Source organism: Papilio machaon, chromosome 7, assembly GCF_912999745.1.
Source record: "Papilio machaon chromosome 7, ilPapMach1.1, whole genome shotgun sequence".
In the NCBI taxonomy this organism is placed as follows: domain Eukaryota; kingdom Metazoa; phylum Arthropoda; class Insecta; order Lepidoptera; family Papilionidae; genus Papilio; species Papilio machaon.
The window spans coordinates 6,032,547-6,053,795 of record NC_059992.1 but is presented as its reverse complement, the minus strand read 5'-3'; the positions used below and the strand labels follow the sequence as shown (position 1 = coordinate 6,053,795).

Sequence of the window (21,249 nt, the reverse complement as noted above, 5' to 3'; positions counted from 1 at the left end):
CTTCCTTTTTGTCTATCCGAAGACAACAACATATACTTAATTTAATATGCCTTATAATGTTTTAATAACGTTAACTGATGTTTTATTTTATTTTATCAAAAGAAATACTAATAACGTACATAATAATTGTCCGTTGAATGTTATTCATATCACGACAATATTAATATGTAATTTAAAAAATAATAAAGAAAGCATTACACATGTGCCATTATTAAATATGTGAACAAATGTGACTTTAAAACGTTTGTTTTAAAAACAAATCAATTTGACATTTAGTGACAATGCCGCGGTGCATTTATGGTAATCCATATAATACGGTCAAATTAAGAAATTTTGTTCTAAATAACCCGTTCTGGCGCCAAGTCACGAATCGAGAGTACTTCACAATTTGTTTACTAAATGATCTTAGTACCATTTTATCTCTTAAATAAGCATAATAGTTATTACCATACAAGTTTATCTGTTGCAACGATTTACATCACTTTATGTGAACGTGATTTACATGTTAACATTACAATTAAGTACATATTTAAATGTTATTGTACTCAAATTTAAAACTCATATTTCGAAGATTTAAAGTGTAAATTAAATTTTACTATGAAAAATAATATGTCAACATTTTATCCCATAACATAAGAGTGTCTGACATCTTTCATTGACTATGTTTTTGCACAGTTTTGATCAGTAATATCACACCGTAAAGAAATCAAATAAAACCTTCGTGGTGTGAGTTAAAGGAATAATTATCTCTATATCCATTTAATTGTAGTAAATATTTAGTTATTTCTCAGCTGTATCAATGCATTTAATATATGTATGTATTGTAAAACTATCTAAGTACAATATATTTGGTGTCTAATATTTGTTTCCTATTTTTAAAATGTTTTAAATATTTTAATTGATTAAGAATATAAATGCAATTAGTTTAATATTAATCGATGGAAGCACGAACCATTTTATGACTGCTAATAAATCAATTTCAGCATTAGGCTGTTTAGTACTTTAACGTTTAACAGTGTGAACTAATCTTTACAATTTTAATAGTGGAACAGTAATCATAGCTAAACAATTTATTACTCATACTTGTCATCATAATGTTTTACTTAAACAAAAGAAGACTGTTTTAAAACAGTAACAACTCAATCTAATATTTAAAAAAAATAACAATAAACTAGATAAATAAAATGGTGAACACTCACGTAATTATATTTAGCCTTTTTATATTTAGTTTTTTAATGATGTCTCATTAAAGTTTAAATAATTTAAATTAAGATATGAATTTTTAGCTAACTCATAAAGAATTTATATATTATTAGAATTTATAAGTTTTTAATGCTTATTGTTATTTTATTAAAATAAAATAAATTATACAAAAAATAATAATTATATCGTTCGTGAATATACATATTTTTTGAGCATTGTTTTAGTAACTAATCATTTGTGGATTAAAAAAATCTTAAACTTACGAAAGTTATGTAGCTGTTCATTTTGTGGCACGTGTTGTTCGATTATCTGTCAATCGGTGCACAGTATCACAGGTCGGTGCGATGTGTTACCGCAGACTGGCGTCGGCACAGCGTCACTACGGCGAGCCGCTCCCGCTGCAAACCAAACGTACGGTGGTGGTAGTCGACAATTACCGTCAATGTCGCAGCACAACACTATGACAGAGTGGACAATACTCGAACGTAAATCACATTCGAAAATTGGATCGCGGGATTTTAGTTACGATTCGACCTTGACTGTACCCGATTGGATTTAGATCAAAGTTTTAATGGACATTTCTTTAATTTTTATTTTATTATGTACTGACCGATCGATCGGTTCCGTGGATGCGAGTGGTGTTGGCAGCGTGAGCTTGGACCGGGTTGTAAGCAGTCGAGCGGCGTAGTCACGTTATATAGGACAGTTCGAGACGCGACCTCCAGGGCTCCGCTGCGGGAAATGAACCGGTGAACTGACAGCCACTTCGCACTCTAAGCCACTGGCTCATCGTTAGACGCTCCGTACCACAATGTCAACGTGATTATAATGCCGATCTATATCATATAATAATGAACTTGTAAACGTTTGTAATCTACTAATACAGTTGTATTAAAATAATAATATAGTAGTTAATAATAAAATAAAATTATTAATAAATGCGGTTAATAACGATACGGGTCCATAGCATTTGACATTGAAATTCTTGTATGTGAAGTAAGTCGTCCGTTTGGGGTGTATCGTTGTCGCTGGGAGACCCTCTCACAACTGGTCCGGTCTGTCCGTTGACTTCCGCATTTCCGTTGGTCTGGTATCGAAGGTGAACGCCCGCGGGCTCGGTCGACGGACAATACCATTTAATGTGCCTTGTAATGTTTTAACCACAGAAACTTAGAGGATTATAAATGTTTAATCATACATCCAACAGTTTTACTCACGGATATTTTAGACACGCTAAAGGCATTTTAATTAAAACCCACCTTCCCAGCACATTTTTTATTTATATCCTATATTCTATTAACAATTAAAAAAACTTTCTTGCAAGCAACTGAAATTATTTATGAAGATTGTTTTTAAACCCGGTAAGTTATCTTACTAATATGCGAATGTTAAGATGGATGGATGTTTGTTTGAAAGCATCTTCGCAACGGCTGAACGGATCTTGATGAAATTACACTAATAAAGTTAACATAGGCTACTAATAAAGTTTTCGTGTAATTGCGCGCGGACGAAGTTGCGGGCGATAGCTAGAGTATATATAATTTTGATAACATTTTTTTATTAGAGAAGGGGCAAACGAGCGGCGTTAACACCAAGGTGATCATAAACGCCCATGGACATCCGTAACACTGATCCTATAACTGCGAAAAGTTGGAGAAGACTGAAACAACTCATCAATTCTTTATTTTGTAAGTACATTAAGTAGTCTTAAGTAAATTTACCTAAGTCCTATTCTAACTTTGGTTCAATTGATTTATGAAAGTAACTTATAAATGTTAGTCATCAATCTGACACAGGATACTGTATCAGTTCGGTGCAAAATCGTTTAATTCGTGATCGTTTCTAAGAATGGTTTGAGAAACGGGCAATTTACTTCGATCGTACCGAAATTTGACAAAGTTAATCCAACAAAGGAATCGTTATAAGGCAAAGTTTCCTTTTCAAAGCCTATAATCACCATTACATCAGTTTTAGAATTTAAATTAATCTTTACAGACATAATAATTTCATTGAAACGTCTTTCAGTAAATACTTTATACCTACAAGTTGTAGATTTACTACTATGAAATATTTTATTATTTGTACTTAATATTTTATTCGTATCCTTGTCTTTTGCTATTAAAAGGCTCTAAGTATGGTCAAAATTTTCTAGGTTCAATGGCCACATAATACAATGAAACCGCATAACCATTTGCCTCACCCCATAACAAAGACCACAATATTGTAGTAAAAAAATATAATTCAAATCAAAAAACTACAAACAAGAACATTGAACTTGAAGAGATGATTGACATTAACCTAATTTGTTGTATCTATGGTTCAATGATTAAACTGACGCTTCGTCGAACAATCTACAATACAGTGATGGTGGTTAAAAAAAAAATTAAAACATAAATAATGGAAGAAAAATGAAGACTCTTACATCAAGACTTAGTCCTAACAAAGAGAAATCCTAACTTAGTGGGACTGCTTAAGTAAACTTTACACTACTCTGGGTGTCACATTTACCTAATAAAAGTCATCACGTTGTGTTTGTCTAACCATCTATGTTTTCTATTTTGTAAAAATATCACCTTAACAAAAGAAGATAGAAGAGAACAAAATTGAGTAACATACTACTATCTAACTAATATTATAAATGTTAATTTTTAGATGGATGGATTCCTGAATGTTTGTTAGAAGGTGAACAACTACATGGATCTCGTTGAAATTAAGTAGTGATGCAACGGATGTCTGTTTCCGTTTCCGCAAGTGCGGAAGTTCCGCGTGCTTTTCAACATCCGTTTCTGCTTCTGTTTCCGCAACTTTTATAACGGAGATAAAACGGAACTTTACAACGGCTGAGAGATCCAAATGCGCGGCGCGAGACGCGCACTCCGTGCGCGGCCTTTCGGCACTTGTCGCATTTGTTTGTTTACGTACTATTTTGTGAATTTAAGCGCGTAATATTTTCTGCTGCTGTTTGAAACAATCAGTTTCTCTTGCTGGAGTAAACTGTCAAGTTGTTGTCCATATAAAATTTGACAACTGGCAAAACGTGACTATTTCATACTTACGAGTTATTAAATGTACTTTTGAATAAGTGATAACCATGTAATATATCATCATCATTATATAGTTAGAAATATATTTGTCGTTTGTCAACACGAGTGGTTTGGCGAACTTTAATTTGTAAATAGTGTAATTTTGTTTACTGAAAATAAATTTAAAAAAAAACGCGTATTTTAACTTATTGCAGTGCAGTAAAAATACATACATTGAAGGCTAAAGGACACCGATATCCAATGCCTTAATAAATTAAAAACGAATACAAACTGTTTTTACAGAAAAAAATATTTTTGTAAATATGTTTTTTATTATTATTTACACTTCTGTTTCCGCATCCGTTTCCGTTTCCGTTTCTGCTAAAATTTATTTTTGACATCTGTTTCTGTTTCTGGTTCCGGTAAGACACTTCCGTTGCATCACTAAAATTAAGCACAGTCTGGAAGAACAAATCTGCTACTAATAAAGTTTTTTTTCATGTCCTCGCGGACGGAGTTGTGGGCCGCAGCTAGTAGTTAATAAAGATTTCTCAACCATATCAAAGTGCGTCAGTATGTCGTTATTATAGTTTTTGCAATTTTTTTCTATAAACTAGATTAATAACAATTATCATTGTTCTTCTAATTAAAGTGTTTAATTATGATACAATGGAAATAACGTGGTCTTCATATTTTAACTGATAAAAATCTTTTATCTTTTGTTATAATTCATATGGTTAATAGAAAATGATGCCGTAACTTAATTAGGTGCGAAAATATAAATTTTCGGGGCTTTTAAATGATTGTTATATTAGTTATAAAATTGATACGTATCTAACGCTAGTTTTAACCTTAAAATGAGTAAATTCGCTTGGCCAGTGGACGTTGAGGCGAGATGTGTAAATTCTTGGGGCCTTCACCTTGTGATCGAGTCCCAGTCAACCGTGTCGTAGAAACAGAGAAAAAATTATATTACTTAATACTAAGCTTAATGGGGCCAAGTTCATTGGGCACGGTCGTCTTGGTAAACGAACACAAATATGTATGTGCAAGCGATACACAACTTTCGTAACATTTTCGAGCAACCGGATATCTCTTCCTTCAGTTACCCTATATATAACTAAGTATGTAACATATACGTGTTACAACATACTTAATTCAAAAGTTATAAGAACAAACTACAGAAAATCTTTAATTTTTTTGAAAAGGTAATGCGTATATACCTTTTTGTTTTTATCTGAATATTATTTACGACTTAAACTAGCAATAAGCGATAAGCAAAAGTTGTATTTTTTTTTTTTGATAATTAACTAACGAGCAAAAATGTTCCGAATTTTTGAAGGTCGTTACAACCTTGAAGAACACTTTATAAAATTGTTCCTGGTTACAAAAAGTCACTTGCCGAATTTTTTTACTGGTTATTATTTTTTTACTCATATCTAGTCTAATATTTTATTAATTTTATTGCATGTGTATATAAAAATTCAAATATAACAAAAAATATATCTTTTCATGAAAAAATTAGGCAGTAAAAAAATTCTGTTTCCTATGTTTTTCTAACCAATTTATTACTTCTTTTTATATAATGAAACTTTTAAATGTCATTTAATACTTTCATTTATATGTTTGGTAGGACTTCATTTACACGTATAATACATTTTTATAATTCATTTAAACGACAATATATTTTATTAATAAATATATAAACATAGATAAATTCATGAATATTTAAATACGATATATATATATATATATATATATTTGCTTGTTACGTAAGTATATTGCATATTATTTATAAATGTTATTTAATATCTCTAATTTGCAAACATAAATCTAGAATTTTAATTTTAAAATTCATCTATTTAAATCGAATTCTGACTTTTTTTATTAATAAGCGAGCTAAATTACATCCGTGAGGATGGAAGGAATCTCGCTTATTATATCATTTATTAATGATAATGTAACATTTGTTTAAAAATTTTCATAAAACTTATATGCCTTAATATTTATGATGCTCTCATAAGACAACAACTAAAAAAAATATCGTTTTAAACGTTAATCGTAAAATATTAAACGTTGTAAAATAAACGTGTATATAATATATAAATTACACACGTTCATTATTTTACATAATATAAAATAACAAATAACTTTGAAATGTACTTGTAATTTCTTATTAAATGTAAAGGACATGTTAATATTCTTATATCGTTAAAAGGACATAATTTATAATATAAATAATATAATATCCGAATCGACTTTAATCTATTTAATTCAAATTTAAACGATCCGAAGATCTCAATAGCAATCGAAACATACGATCTATTGTTTGGAGGTCTAGTAAATATTTGTACCCAGTTACATATATTATATTGTATATACTGAACTAATTAAATTCGGATTAATTTCAAGGATCAAATATTGATTTTGGCCGTATACCAACACCCACTCTGTTTTCGTACAATATTATATGTAGTTCATTTTACATTAAAATAAAAACAGAATTACCATAATATTGATGTTATCAACCTTGCACTTAATTAAAAAGTATGCAAAGAAAATGTTCATGGGAACAACTGATATTAGTATTAAACCTTTATTGGTGATCCTGTTATTGAGTAAAAATAAAAAAATAAAAATATGACTAGTTCAGCTATTGACAGTGATTTAAAATTCTCTTTTGGGTACAAGAAGATTCTACTAAAGTACAAAAAAGTGCACCCTATATTGTAAGGCTACTAAGTTTTAAAATAAAAAATAATAAAAAATGTTTATTTCCGAAATTCCTTAACAGTGACGAATAAAATTACATTTACTAACAAAAATATTTTCATAAAACAATAATGCTCTTTTTTTTAATTTCAAGGTAAAAAACGATATTGCAGCAAAGATATGTTTCCATTATTTACATATTTATATGCATTTTCATAAGCATTCATATAAAATTGACTAGAAACAAAACACACGCATGTTGTGACATTAACATTCATAAATTAATTATATTTCTGTTAATTATAAAACACATAATAGTATTTTATGTCGGTCAAACGGTTATATAATAGATTTTTTTTATATTGATCGATTATTATTTCGAAAGCGTAAAAATGTTTTATTTATTCCAATGTCATTTCGATCGTATCACGTAATATAGTCTTTATCCTAGGCGATCGACAAACGCAACAATACGACACGTTTTTCTTACAACGGGAAAATATCAAGTATTCTTATGACCTATTATAAATGAAAGCCTAATTACAGTGCATTACACTATTTCCTATTTTTATGTATAATGTACGCAATTTTGTAATGAATAACTTAAATTATTTAGTAAGTGTTGGAAATTACGAGATCAATTGTTCAAATTGTATAGGATTTTATTTGAAACAAGGGATTGTAGTTTAGGGTCTACGTTAGTCTCAACGTATCGTTATCGAGTTGCGTCGCCAAAGTCGCTCACCTAGATAACAAGTAACATATTTGTCATATGTCGACATTTTAGAAAATGATAGAGGTAACAGCGGAAGGAAGGATGTTGAGACCTTGCCTCTACTTCCGACTGTTACTAGGAACTCTAGATCACCTAGCGACCTTCTTGAGTCATTTATGATCTTATTACATAAATTCATGTACAAGAAACGTATACTTATATGCGTATTTATTTATTATTTATTTCTCACGAGACTGTTTACGAGTTATATTATATTATGCCTTCAAATATCACTAATCAGAAGACGTGAAAAAATATACGAGTCACTATTTTTGATGTATAACTGATGTCGACGTGACGTAATTAGAAAAAATAGACAGAAGGGTATGTTCCATCTTTTTTCATCACACATAAAAATGTAATGATAAGCTTTCAAAACGTCAAAAGGTTGTCTGTATGCCGGAAGACTGCATTCCGTTGAAGGCATTGGGGAATGCCCGCGTCCGGCTGTAAATATAGTTATGGCAATAGAGAACTATGACAATAATAACATCTATATTTGTTAGTGGTAGATCCCGCAACAACAATATTTGTTGAGTGCACGAATGGGCCGGGTCGACCGGTGAAATACCACGACCCCTCAGAAGACAGGCGTGAAGTAGAAGCAGTTTCGGCTATGATTGTGGTGCCGGAGGCCTAATTTTAGTCTTTTATCCCATCCTTTTCTTATTAGGAAAGGATGGGAAGGGGAAATTTCCTTTTTTTGTGCGTCCACTTCTCCATTGATTAAAGGTAGGCAACGCATCTGCATTTCCGGATGTCTACGGGCAATGGTCACCTTGCTATTTCGGCGAATCTAGGTGGCCGTCGTTTTGATATTAAAAAATCTCTATATATATTTACAATTACAAATTGCTAGAACTCTACGTTAAATGTAATCAAACCACGCCCATGCACTCTGCCTCAATCACTATCAATTTATTATTCAATGTCACAATAAACTTCCGACAATATTTGATCATTGTATACAAAGATCCGTAGATTGTGTTCTATTACTATCATAAATCAATACCATGTTCAAATCATTAGACATTAGTTTCATTGATAGATTATGCAGATTTTGGTGTATTAATTTAGTGTAACATTAATCATTAAATCGAACGACGGACTCAGTGAACACTTAACAAGGTAAGTTTAAAATGTTAAATACATAGATTAGAAGTTCTTTAGTATCTAATACAAATTTTTCTTTTAACCTAGGCATTTAAACTTCAATGATAACGAAATACAGGGAAGGTCGATAAACTAATGCACTTATAACTTTTTCCAAATTATGGCTACGTCTATTTATAGTCTATGTTACTTAGGAATATAATGTTCACTCCAATGGTAAAATAATATTAAAAATAACTCCAGTAGTTTATGAGCATATTTTTTGAAAATGTTAGATTGAAATAAAGGAAGTCAAATTGCCCTCATTTTATTGATTAATGATGTAAAATTAGATCGTAGATTAATCGACAGACCGAGGTATTGGGTATTACAGGTATTAGTTAACCAGTTAATTCTGGTTAGCTTATATTATATTAAATATCACGTCTTTACTAGTTAATTTTGGACGTTTACAATTTAATCTTGATAGATAACTGCAATTTTATTGTTATTCTAAAATCTGGGTCACAGTGCTTTTTCAACTAGTAACTTATTTCCTATTAATTACTTAACTAATTTTCCTGTTATTCGAAAGATTAACAGCTATTTTTAACTATCACATTTACTCGAGTTAAGTAGATGCTACCTATAATCAAATATACAAGTTTGACGTCTTCTTTATGTCATAAGATAGAAAACGAGCAAGTGGCCACCTGAATTCGCTGAAACAGCGAAGCGACCGCTGCCGCATCAGCATCCATAATTACAGATACGTTATTCCTATCTTTCATCAACGGTAGAGGTTGGCAAACAAAGAGATTGTTTTCCCCTTCCTATCCTCTTGATGCTTGCGTTTACCACTGTTTAGTAAAATTTTTCGTAATGTCATTTCGTATTGTAAATGACAATATTCAGGAAATTTCAAACGTCAAAGTCAACAGTAACTTTGCGAAACTGACACCTCTGATACAAATATTCACCAAACATAATGCAGAAATATCATTGACAGTAATTGAATATAAAAATAAAGAAATCTGAAAGATATAGAACTACCTTTATCTACTTAGTCTAAGTACAGATGGTTATTTATTACTTATACTATTACTTATTAACTCATATACGTACTACAGTTTTATTTGGGTATAGTGTAAGTTCTGAGTATCCGTGACACTGAACTCGAACCCTCGCTTTTATTGTTCCAGATTTACGAGAAGAAAGGTCAGGGACGAAAAAGGTCTTTGCTGGCGCAAATAACATCTACATATATGTAATTTATACTGAATAATTGTTTCAATATACAAGAAATCTAATTTAGTTAATCATAAAAGAAGATCTTAACATTAGTAAAGTAATTAAATTTTACGACTCAACTTTTTTATCAGTTTCCCGAGTCGTTATATTAACGAGTCTTCTTTTTGAAACTAAATACTCGTCAAACATGAAAAAAAAATCCAGTTATATTTTATTAAATATTTCAACTAACTAATAGATTCAACCAAAAAAAATTGTAATAATTAAACAGGAAGTTTAAATATAAAACGTGAAATAGATATTATTCCTCATATTTGATTTAATTTTTTACAATGGATAAACTAATATTTGGCAATGTTCCACCTGATGTTAAGTGAGGATGTTATGTGCTTATAACCCTTTTCAGTTCTATTGAATTAAATTATATAGTAATTCTCTGAGTTCATTCCAAGATTAGCTTCCGTCGTTGATCACCGGAATAAATTACTTACCAATAGGTAGTAATCAAGAAAAATAAACTAGTTTTCAATAAACTGATAAAAGTGACATTTCTTGTATGTAAACACGAGATATCTCTAAGTGTCAATTTATTGCCCTTATCAACCTCGAGTGACAACAGAGCTAATGGCAAACCATTTTGCTTGTCGTTAAGTTGCAAAATTGACATCGCTGATTTGAGTTAAATTAAAATTGTATCAATGTACGAGTGCAAGTTGCTGTTGCAAAATATAGTTTAATAGCTTATTAAGGTTGCTATTATATGTTATACAAACACTATCTTTAACTCTCTATTAATTGCAAACGCATTTTTGTCTCGCCTTGAGCCCATTTTCAATGCGTCTTTATGAATATTATCATACGACGCGCGCGGGCTAATTATAAAGTAAGCCACGATTACTCAATAGATGGGTATTACGCCTACAATGTTAAAAGACATAATATGAAAGAATTTACATCAATTTGTGTTGTAGTTTTCTTCAGTTAAAAAAAACGCAGCATTACTACAAGAATTGACCAATAAATGACGTTAAAGCATCAATATGAGTATTGTCATTACAATGCTGTCTTACAATGACATCACTCAAGAAAATATACTGACTACGTTTTAAAAGCATTTTCGATCCTCTTTAATTAAAGTGAACTACATCGTCCCACTTGAAAATTACATGTGAGTGACATCTGAATTCGACCCTTTGAAACTTGTCCGCATTTTCGCGTCACATTTATTTACATGTCATGTAGAGTAATTAAAGATAAACCCAAAAGGAATACAAAGTAATAATATATTCTCAAGTTCCTTAATGTCAATTAATAACCTGATTTAATGTTAATATGGTGACCCTACGCATAGGGCTAGCCGGTGACTTTGACCCGATTGTGGTAGATTTGCTGTTAGCACGTCACTAACTCTGTCTCGTTAACCGCCTTCGGAAATGACTTGAACGTTCTTATTCGCGCAAATATTCAACAAAACAGTCGAAACAAAGTTAACAAGGCCGTAGAAGCACGTGATGCATTTTGAATATTATTTTACAAAATAATTACTAGACCTTGGATATATGTTTTAAATATTTACTATTTTAAATATATCCTTTTATTATAAACTCGCATTAGAATAGACATCTTCCTTCTATGATAGCCTCATTCATATCTTTGTGGCCTTTTCTTTTAATGACATCAAATTTTTTAATTTATACATTTAAAAATGTCACACGCGATAACAAGAAGACCATGGAATGTCATTGATACATTACCTTTTTCCTTTCTGTTATCTAAAGAAGCAGGATATGGAACCAGGTTAGGTATAGAGTTTTTTCTATAAAGAATGTATTGTGGCTAAAGACTTTTACAACCTATTAAACAAGAAGCGAGCTGATGTCTAAGTGCTATGTTCTCCATGTACCATACCAAAATGTGTTAATTACATACGACCTAATGTCGTGTATATCATAGTTAATTTAAATAAATATAATTTCTTTAGACCTTGTGTCTATCAGTGGGCGTTAATAGGAAGCCTCATTAGGAAGTACTGGCCTGGTGAGGTATGTACTTTCCGGTATCCTTGAAGTCGGTAATTTGGGGCTGCACGCTAATCCACGCCCAGTAGCACGCTATTTCATTGTTTAGTTAGACAATATACTTATGAATGCTGTTCTATTTTAATGTATTAAAAAAATGGAAGAAAAACAATCGGAACTTGATGTGCAAAATTAGATGAAGAATTTCCGATCATGCGGAACACGCAATTGGATATCGACAAAGATGTATCAGAATAAACAAGTCAATGATGTTTGAAAGTCATCTCTAATGAAAATGTATTGATAAGGTCACTAATACGTCTTGTTTCCTAGTCTCGTAGTATAATGTCACGCAGTTAAAAACAATTTAAACATTAAGAAAGCAATTAATATTACGTATGAAGGTAATGTCAACAAAAAAATGTGGTACCTATAATGTAGGTTTATAACTTTCAATTTATTTTTATACAGTTATTGACATGAAAAGAAATTATAAATAAATACAAATTACATACACACGATTTTCTGAAAATGTCGTAACATTGTCTGTAGGGTCGTTTACCGGAGCAAACGGAGCTTACGTGACCACGAGCACGACCGAAATGACACTGACCCCGACAAACCAAATATACCCTACTATTATATAGAAGTGACATTCATAAAGCATGTTAATAATAATAATACCGAGTTATCACAATTATATTGCATTCCATAAATTTGTAGAAAATTTAAAAAGAGTTAAACAAAGGGTTGGGCGTAAATATGTATCAAGGTGTTAAATTATCACACGCAAAAAACGTTTCGATTATTATTTACGGAACAAAAGAAGTACTTCGTCGAATGTAGGTGTGGTTTTATTACTATTCTTTGTTGTTGTTCTGTTATTAAAGTTGTTCCCTTCTTTATCAGACTTTATACAATAACAAAACTGCACACTTGTAGTAGTTACATCATCATTTTATTGTCTTTGACAAAATAGACCATATTTATTAATAAAAATACTACTAAATAGAACAGATTTTAATGGAAAAAAAGGAAATTTATAGAATTTTTAAATTACATTTAGCTATACCAGGCTGCATTTTTAACGTTAAGCATAAACCTTATCTGATGTTCTATAACTATTCCAACAAAATTCATCCAAATCTAAAGGTTCATGAACGCATGGAGCTCAAAAATACATTCATTTTCATTTAGGTGTAAAAATTGAATAATAATATTATATGCCTAATTGTTAATGAATAAACATTAATTGCAAAATCTAGTGGTCATTTTTAAACAAGTTTAGTATTATGCAAATTAATGATTACTAATTGTAGATTAGGATGCATGCAACCAGTTTTTGCGCGTGACTTTCCGTAGGTCTTTTCCGGTTAGTGGCTATTCTTCAACAGAATGCATAAGATGTCAAGGTGAGATTTTAAGACAGGTAATAATTGCATATCAATTATGCAATTTTTTGATTGATATTATTTATATATTTTTCAATGACATCCTACATAAGTAATAGAAAAAATATTACAGAGATTTTTGTAAGGTTTATTGTGAATAATTAACATACATATTCATTGAATTCTTTGATTATAAATTAATATTTTACAAGTACATAATATTGAAATTGCAAAAGGCTAACAAGTCTTAAAGGTATTTATATTATTTTGCTTTTACAAATTATACTGTAGTAGTCGTTCAAATAACTGCAATTTATATACTTGTTTATTCTAAACCTGTTTTTATCTATACTGATTTTATTTATTTGACGAAGGATCTCAGGAAATTAATGTCCGAGTACAATCTCCCTTCAATGAAAACAATTCATACGTGCATATGACATTACAACCTATAAATTGTGATACTATGTCCTATTTTTACTTTGTGTTTCAAATTTGCATTAACTCTTGTATTAATACATATTGTAGTCAATATTGTTTATCAGGTCTAAGAGGTATAAAAGAAATGTTTCATATTGGAGATTATAATAAATTACAAGAGCACAATCAAGAACGTTGTTATCTCGTTCCTAAAAACAATTATTTATAAAACATGTGTCAGTGCAGTGGAGTTCTGATTTCATAAATAAAGTAGGGTTGTTATATCGAGGAATCTAGCGGTATTGTCTTTAATTGCGTTTTCAAGCATTGAGACGACGATGCAGAAAATAAAACCAATAGGACATAGCTGTTAAATGTGTCTATGCGAAAATAAATCACAATAAGGAAATTTTTAGTGGAACCCTGCGAAGGGTCAGACTGTACATTGGAATTCTTTTTAACATAATATCGTAATGTTCATTTATTACTTTACTAATTTAAAATATAATTAAGATATAGCAACTAGCTGTCGCCCGCGACTCCATCCGCGCGGAATTAAAAAAAAACTTATTGGGTCTATGTGTTCTACATCCATGCCAAATTTCATCCAGATCCGTTGAGCCGTTCTGGAGATACCCTAAAACAAACATCCATCCATCCATCCAGCTAAGCATTTGAATTTATAATATAAGTAAGAAGACGTGTCATGACGTACAACTAAGGGATATCACTAACCCTACTCGAAATTAAACATATTTTATTAGAAGACAACATTTATTTGATTATAAGGTATTTTACTACAGCTAAAGGTATTATATAAACAGATTTAAATGAATGATAGCCGATTCAACCATCAAGCACAGTACAAGAACATTAAATTGGCAGGTCGCCTAGAATAGTTCCCTTGGTAATGACGTGTCAAATCAAATTAGACTTTTGGCGGCGTACAGGTTAAAGAATTAAATTCACTATCCACTTAGGATTGAATATCATAAACTGTCACTTAGCTGTGGCAAGTTTTCGACCTAATTGTATCGTAGGCGTCGAAAAAAATTTCACCGAAATGGGTAGGAAATAAACGTCCACGTCTATACATCGACAGATTGAAAAGGCTATCTATTCATTTTCGTAAAGTAATACACATTATAGACATTGAAAAGTTAATTTTCTCGACAATAATTAAGCCAAATATTTAAGCGAGATTTCCAAAAGTACAGTCAAATACAATAGCCGCGTACCCACCTAGCGCACAGGCTCACGCGGCAGCCTCGGTGCCCGGATCGCGAGCGATGGCTCCTGCGGCAGCCTCAGTAGTTTTGTTTCCCGTGGCCGTGGCCGCCTCGCGAGGCAGGCTGAGCCATCATAAGTCCGCGAGTATTCGTAATGGACAGTCGTGTATTTTCAGCTACAGCTATTTTCCTACCTGCTTATTGTTTAAAGAAACGAAAACAGTCACGTATCAAAAAAACCTACTGGACTCCTCCTGACTGCCCATGATATCAAAATTACAGAAGACAAACACGGCAAGAGACAAAACTTGAAGTAGCTTCGCGCGCGAGCCAAAACATAGCCGTCCCCACCTAACGCACAGCGCTCACTGAGGCACCTTTGAGCGCGTCAAGTTTACCGACAACAGATGGATTGAGGCCGAGCCGTGCTCGGTCGAGGAAACGCGCGCCCGAGGCAGGCCGAGGCACGTCCACACCAGCCGAGGCATTGGCTCACGAGGCTGCCGCGTGAGCCTGTGCGCTAGGTGGGTACGCGGCTAATGATGATGATTTTTTTTTTTTTTTTATAAGAGAAGGGGGCAAACGAGCGGCGCGAACACCAAGTGATCATCGACGCCCATGGACATCCGCAACACTACGAGAATTGCAGATGCGTTGCCGGCCTTTAAGAAAGAGATATGCTCGCTTCTTGAAGGACCCTAAGTCGTAGTGGTTTGGAAATACCGCCGAGGACAGACTATTCCACAACGCGGCCGTGCGCGGCAAGAAATTTCGCGAAAACCGCACTGTTGTGGAATGCCAGCCATCCAGATGGTATGGATGGTACCTGGCGGTCTGTCGGGTCGTCCGATGGCGAAACTCGGCGGCAGGCAGCCGCCGAGTCCAGCCGAAGTCCAAATGGGCACAGATTCCGTGTTAGAGCAGATCCCTTCTGCTGAAGTCGTGGTTCTTGGCGATTTTAATGCCCACCATGCCGAATGGCTCGGCTCACGTACCACGGATTACGCGGGGAGATCTGTTCATGACTTTGCCTTAGCATATGATATGACACAGCTGGTTACCTCGCCTACGCGAATCCCAGATGTTGTCGATCATTTACCTTCCCTGTTGGACCTTCTGCTGACCACTCATCCGGACAGCTATCTGGTTTCCGTCGACGCCCCTTTAGGGTCGTCAGACCACTGTCTGATCCGGACAACAGTGCCAGTCACAAGACGCTTACGATCACAACCGACTGGTCTTCGTCGAGTCTGGCACTACAGGTCAGCGGATTGGGATGGGATGCGGACCTTCTTTGCATCCTACCCATGGGGGCAGGTTTGCTTCAAGCTGGACGATCCCGACGCCGTTGCTGACTCTGTTACAGACGTGGTGCTTCAGGGGATGGAACTTTTTGTCCCATCAACTGTAGTGCCCATCGGTGGTAGATCTCGGCCCTGGTTCGGTCGTTCTTGCAAGTTAGCTTTACGCTACAAGCGGGAATGTTACCGTGCCTGGGCCAAAGCGTCGGCAACGGGGGACCATAGATCCAGCGGGCTTAGAATGAAGTACAACTCTGCCTCCAGGTCCTACAAAAGTGTAATTGCAAAGGCAAAGTCTGAACACGTGGCCAGCATTGGTGAGAGGCTAGTGCGCCTTCCATCCGGAACTCGCGCATTTTGGTCTCTCGCCAAGGCTGTCCAAGGAAATTTCTGTCGCCCATCACTACCATCTTTGCGCAGGGAGGACGACTCATTGGCCCATACTGCAAAAGAGAAAGCCGATCTTCTGGTATCCCTCTTTGCATCAAACTCGACTCTGGATGATAAAGGTAACTCGCCGCCGAAAATCCCGCGCGTTGAGACCTCTATGTCGGATATCCAGTTCATCCAGAGATCAGTGCGTAAAGCGCTGCTATCTCTGGATGTCAACAAGTCGAGTGGGCCTGACGGTATTCCTCCTATTGTGCTAAGGACATGTGCTCCTGAGTTGGCACCGGTCTTAACGCGTCTTTTCCGGTACTCCTACTCCTTAGGCGTTGTCCCGAAATGCTGGAAGACTGCCCTAATTCACCCGATCCCTAAAAAAGGCGACAGCTCGGATCCAGCGAACTACCGGCCCATTGCCTTAACCCCTTTGTTCTCCAAGATAATGGAGTCTAGCATTAATTGCCAGCTTATGAGGTACCTGGAGGAGCACCAGCTCATAAGCGATCGCCAGTACGGTTTCCGTCAACGTCGCTCTGCTGGTGATCTTTTAGCGTACCTCACTCACAGATGGGCTGAAGCCATTGAGAACAAAGGGGAGGCCCTAGCGGTCAGCTTGGACGTAGCGAAGGCCTTCGATCGGGTGTGGCATAAAGGGCTTCTTTCGAAGCTTTCTTCCTATGGGCTTCCCGAGAGACTATTGGCCTGGATTGCCAGCTTTTTGGAGGGTCGGAGCATCAGAGTCGTTGTAGACGGTGCATGCTCAGACCCTAAACCAATTAATGCTGGCGTCCCACAGGGCTGTGTACTGTCGCCCACTCTCTTTCTTCTGCATATCAATGACTTGTTACATTATAGTAACGTCCATTGTTATGCAGACGATAGTACGGGCGACGCTTTGTACACGGCCCGAGCTAATGTTTCTCGGGATAGCGTCATCGAGTACCGGAATAAACTTGTGTCCGAACTGGAGACCCTTCTGGGTAATATCTCTGATTGGGGGCGACAAAACCTTGTCGAATTCAACCCCAATAAGACACAAGTTTGCGCGTTTTCCGCCAAAAAAGAACCCTTTGTCGTCAACGTTAACTTTGAGAACACTCCCCTGGTTGCCTCAGCCAGCATTGGTATCCTCGGCGTTGACATATCGAGTGACGTCCAATTCCGTGGTCATCTGGAAGGGAAGGCCAAGCTGGCCTCTAAAAAGCTTGGTGTCCTAGGGAGAGCGAAGCAGTATTTCACGCCAGCCCATCGCTTACAGTTATACAAAGCGCAGGTTCGGCCACATATGGAATACTGCTCGCATCTCTGGGCTGGAGCTCCTAGATACCAGCTTCTTCCTTTTGACCGCGTGCAACGACGTGCCACTCGAATCGTCAATGACCGGGGTCTTACCGATTGGCTTGACTCACTGGCTTTGCGAAGGGATGTCAGTTCCCTTTGTATCTTCTACCGCCTTTGCCACGGGGAGTGTTCCGAAGAATTGTTTGGAACCATACCTGCCGCCGAGTTCCGTCATCGCACGAGTCGACAGAGCGCCAAATTTCATCGCTACCATCTCGATGGGTGGCATTCCACAACGACGAGGTTTTCACGAAACTTTCTACCTCGCACAGCCGCGTTGTGGAATACTCTGTCCTCGGCGGTATTTCCAAACAGTTACGACTTAGGGACCTTCAAGAAAAGAGCGTATACCTTCCTTAAAGGCCGGCAACGCATCTGCGATTCTTCTGGCGTTGCGGATGTCCATGGGCGTCGGATCAAATAATTCTCGGTCCGTTGCTCGTTTGCCCCTTCTCCTATAAAAAAAAAAAAAAAAAGGAATCGTTCCAAACAGTTCTTCGGAACACTCCCCGTGGTATAAACGATAAAAAATGCTGAGGGAACTGACGTCCCTCCGCAAGGCCAGAGTATCAAGCCGATCGGTAAGAGCTCGGTCGTTGACGATTCGAGTCGCTCTCCGTTGTATGCGGTCAAATGGAAGAAGCTGGTAATGGGGTGCTCCCGCCCAGAGGTGCGAGCAGTATTCCATGTGGGGCCGAACTTGCGCCTTGTACAGTTTTAGGCGGTGGCCCGGCTGGAAATACTGCTTCGCCCTACTGAGCACACCCAGCTTTTTGGAGGCCAGCTTGGCCTTGTCTTCCAAGTGACCGCGAAACTGAACGTCACTCGATATGTCAACGCCGAGAATACCGATACTGGCTGAGGCAACCAGGGGAGTGCCCTCAAAACGAAGATCTACGACAAAGGGTTGTTTTTTAGCGGTAATGGCGCATACTTGTGTCTTTTTGGGATTGAATTCAACGAGATTTCGTCGACCCCAATCCGAAACTTCACCCAGTAGGGTCTCCAGTTCAGACACAAGTTTGGTCCGGTTCTCATCGGCAGTAGCCCGAGAAACATTGGCACGGGCCGTGTACAGTGCGTCACATGTGCTATCGTCTGCATAACAATGAATATTGCTGAATTGCAGCATGTCATTGATATGCAGAAGAAACAATGTGGGCGACAGTACACAGCCCTGTGGGACACCAGCGTTGATTGGTTTCGGGTCAGAGCACGCACCGTCAACAACGACCTTGATGCTCCGACCCTCCAAGAAGCTAGAAATCCAGGCGCATAGTTTCTCGGGCAGCCCGTAGGAAGGCAACTTCGCAAGAAGTGCTTTGTGCCACACCCGATCAAAGGCTTTGGCCACGTCCAAACTAACCGCCAGGGCCTCCCCCTTGCCCTCGATAGCCTCCGACCATCGATGCGTGAGGTACGCGAGAAGATCACCAGCTGAGCGACGCTGACGGAATCCATACTGCCGATCGCTAATCAGCTGATGCTCCTCAAGGTACCTCATAAGCTGGCAGTTGACGGTCGTTTCCATGACTTTTGAGAACAAAGGGGTAATGGCAATCGGCCTGTAGTTGGACGGATCCGAGCTATCGCCTTTCTTTGGGATCGGGTGGATTATGGGATATTAAGCACGATGGGAGGAATTCCGTCAGGCCCACTCGACTTGTGGACGTCCAGAGAATGCAGCACTTTACGTACTGATCTCTGGCGAAACTGGATTTCGGACATGAAGGTGTCACCGCACGGGATATTCGGCGGTGAGCTACCTTTATCCTCCAGAGTCGAGTTCGACGCAAAAAGAAAGCCTAGAAGATCGGCCTTCTCTTTTGCGGTGTGGGCCAACGAGTCATCCCCCCTGCGCAAAGATGGTAAAGATGGCTTACAAAAATTCCCCTGGACAGCCTTGGCGAGAGACCAGAACGCACGAGTTCCCGAAGGAAGTTTCACCAGTCTCTCGCCAATGCTAGCCACGTGTTCCGACTTTGCCTTGGCAATAACTCTTTTGAAGGACCTGGAGGCGGAGTTGTACTTCTTTTTGAGCAGGCTGGTATTTATATCCCTATTCGCTGACGCTTCAGCCCAGGCTCGGTAACAATCCTGCTTGTAGCGCGCTGCTAATTTGCAGGATCGACCATACCAGGGCCGAGAGCTGCCCCCGATAGGCACGACAGATGACGGAATAAATAGTTCCATCCCCTGAAGCACGACATCGGTGACAGAGTCGGCAACGGCATCGGGATCGTCCAGCTTGAAGCAAACTCGCTCCCATGGGTAGGATGCAAAAAAGGACCGCATCTCATCCCAGTCTGCTGACCTGTAGTGCCACACTCGGCGGAGGCCATTTGGCTTGAGCCGTGGGCGACGCGAGATAGGCACTGTTGTCCGGATCAGGCAGTGGTCCGACGACCCCAAGGGGGCGTCGACGGAAACCGAGTAGCTGTCTGGATGTGAGGTCAGCAGAAAGGCCAGCAGGGAAGGTGTATGATCTTCCACATCTGGTATTCGCGTTGGCGATGTAACCAGCTGCGTCAGATCATAGGACAAGGCAAAGTCATGGACAGATCTCCCCGCGTGATCGGTGGTTCGAGAGCCAAGCCATTCGGCATGATGGGCATTAAAATCGCCAAGTACCACAATCTCGGCGGATGGGATCTGCTCCAGGACGGAATCTGTAGCCGTTTGGACTTGCTCCATGAGTCGGTCTATTTCGGCATTACCGCTATGGGACCTATAGAGGCACGCGTAGACTCGCGGATGATCGTCGCTATCTACGCGCAGCCACAAAATGGATAGGTCCCTACCTTCAAGAAGGCTGAGGCGACGAGAGCAGACATCATCTCTGACGTACACGCACACCCCGGCCCGAGGCAAAAAAGAATGTTCCAATTTGTATCCCGGGCAGGATAGATACGATGTGTCCGCCGGAGGAGATATCAGCGTCTCAGTAAGGAAAAGCAAGGCCGGTTTAGCCATCCGTAGGTGGTAATGGACGGCCTCCAAGTTAGAGTGGAGTCCCCTAATGTTACAGACGTCCACGGCGAACGTTTTAGGGGAAACCGCTGCGCGTTTCTTGCTTTTGCCCCGAACTCCAGCAACGAGCGGAATG

The 21,249-nt window shown here is 37.2% G+C and overlaps 2 protein-coding genes across 6 annotated transcripts in view; both read right to left on the bottom strand.

The window, feature by feature from the left end:
- LOC106715079 overlaps nucleotides 1-1,930 on the bottom strand; it is a 31,186-nt gene extending 29,256 nt beyond the window's left edge. For 2 of the 5 annotated variants that reach the window (XM_014508295.2, XM_014508297.2), the window contains exons 1-2: nucleotides 1,814-1,915; nucleotides 1,467-1,601 (exon numbers count right to left, since the gene is read on the bottom strand). In XM_014508295.2, coding sequence (XP_014363781.2) covers nucleotides 1,467-1,487 — 21 coding nt within the window. In that variant the 5' untranslated portion in view covers nucleotides 1,488-1,601; nucleotides 1,814-1,915. Of the gene's footprint in view, nucleotides 1-1,466; nucleotides 1,662-1,813 lie in introns of all 5 variants that reach the window. The other 3 variants (XM_014508294.2, XM_014508293.2, XM_014508296.2) reach the window with 3 other exon arrangements.
- A 17,827-nt stretch (nucleotides 1,931-19,757) lies between these two features.
- LOC123721132 lies at nucleotides 19,758-21,116 on the bottom strand. The gene has a single exon (XM_045678649.1). The coding sequence runs from the start codon at nucleotides 21,114-21,116 to the stop codon at nucleotides 19,758-19,760; it is 1,359 nt and encodes a 452-aa protein (XP_045534605.1).
- Between the last annotated feature and the right edge of the window lie 133 nt (nucleotides 21,117-21,249).

Bases quoted from the DNA above. Each gene is read 5' to 3' on its own strand.
- LOC123721132 (XM_045678649.1), bottom strand. From the start codon at position 21,116: ATGGCTAAACCGGCCTTGCTTTTCCTTACTGAGACGCTGATATCTCCT.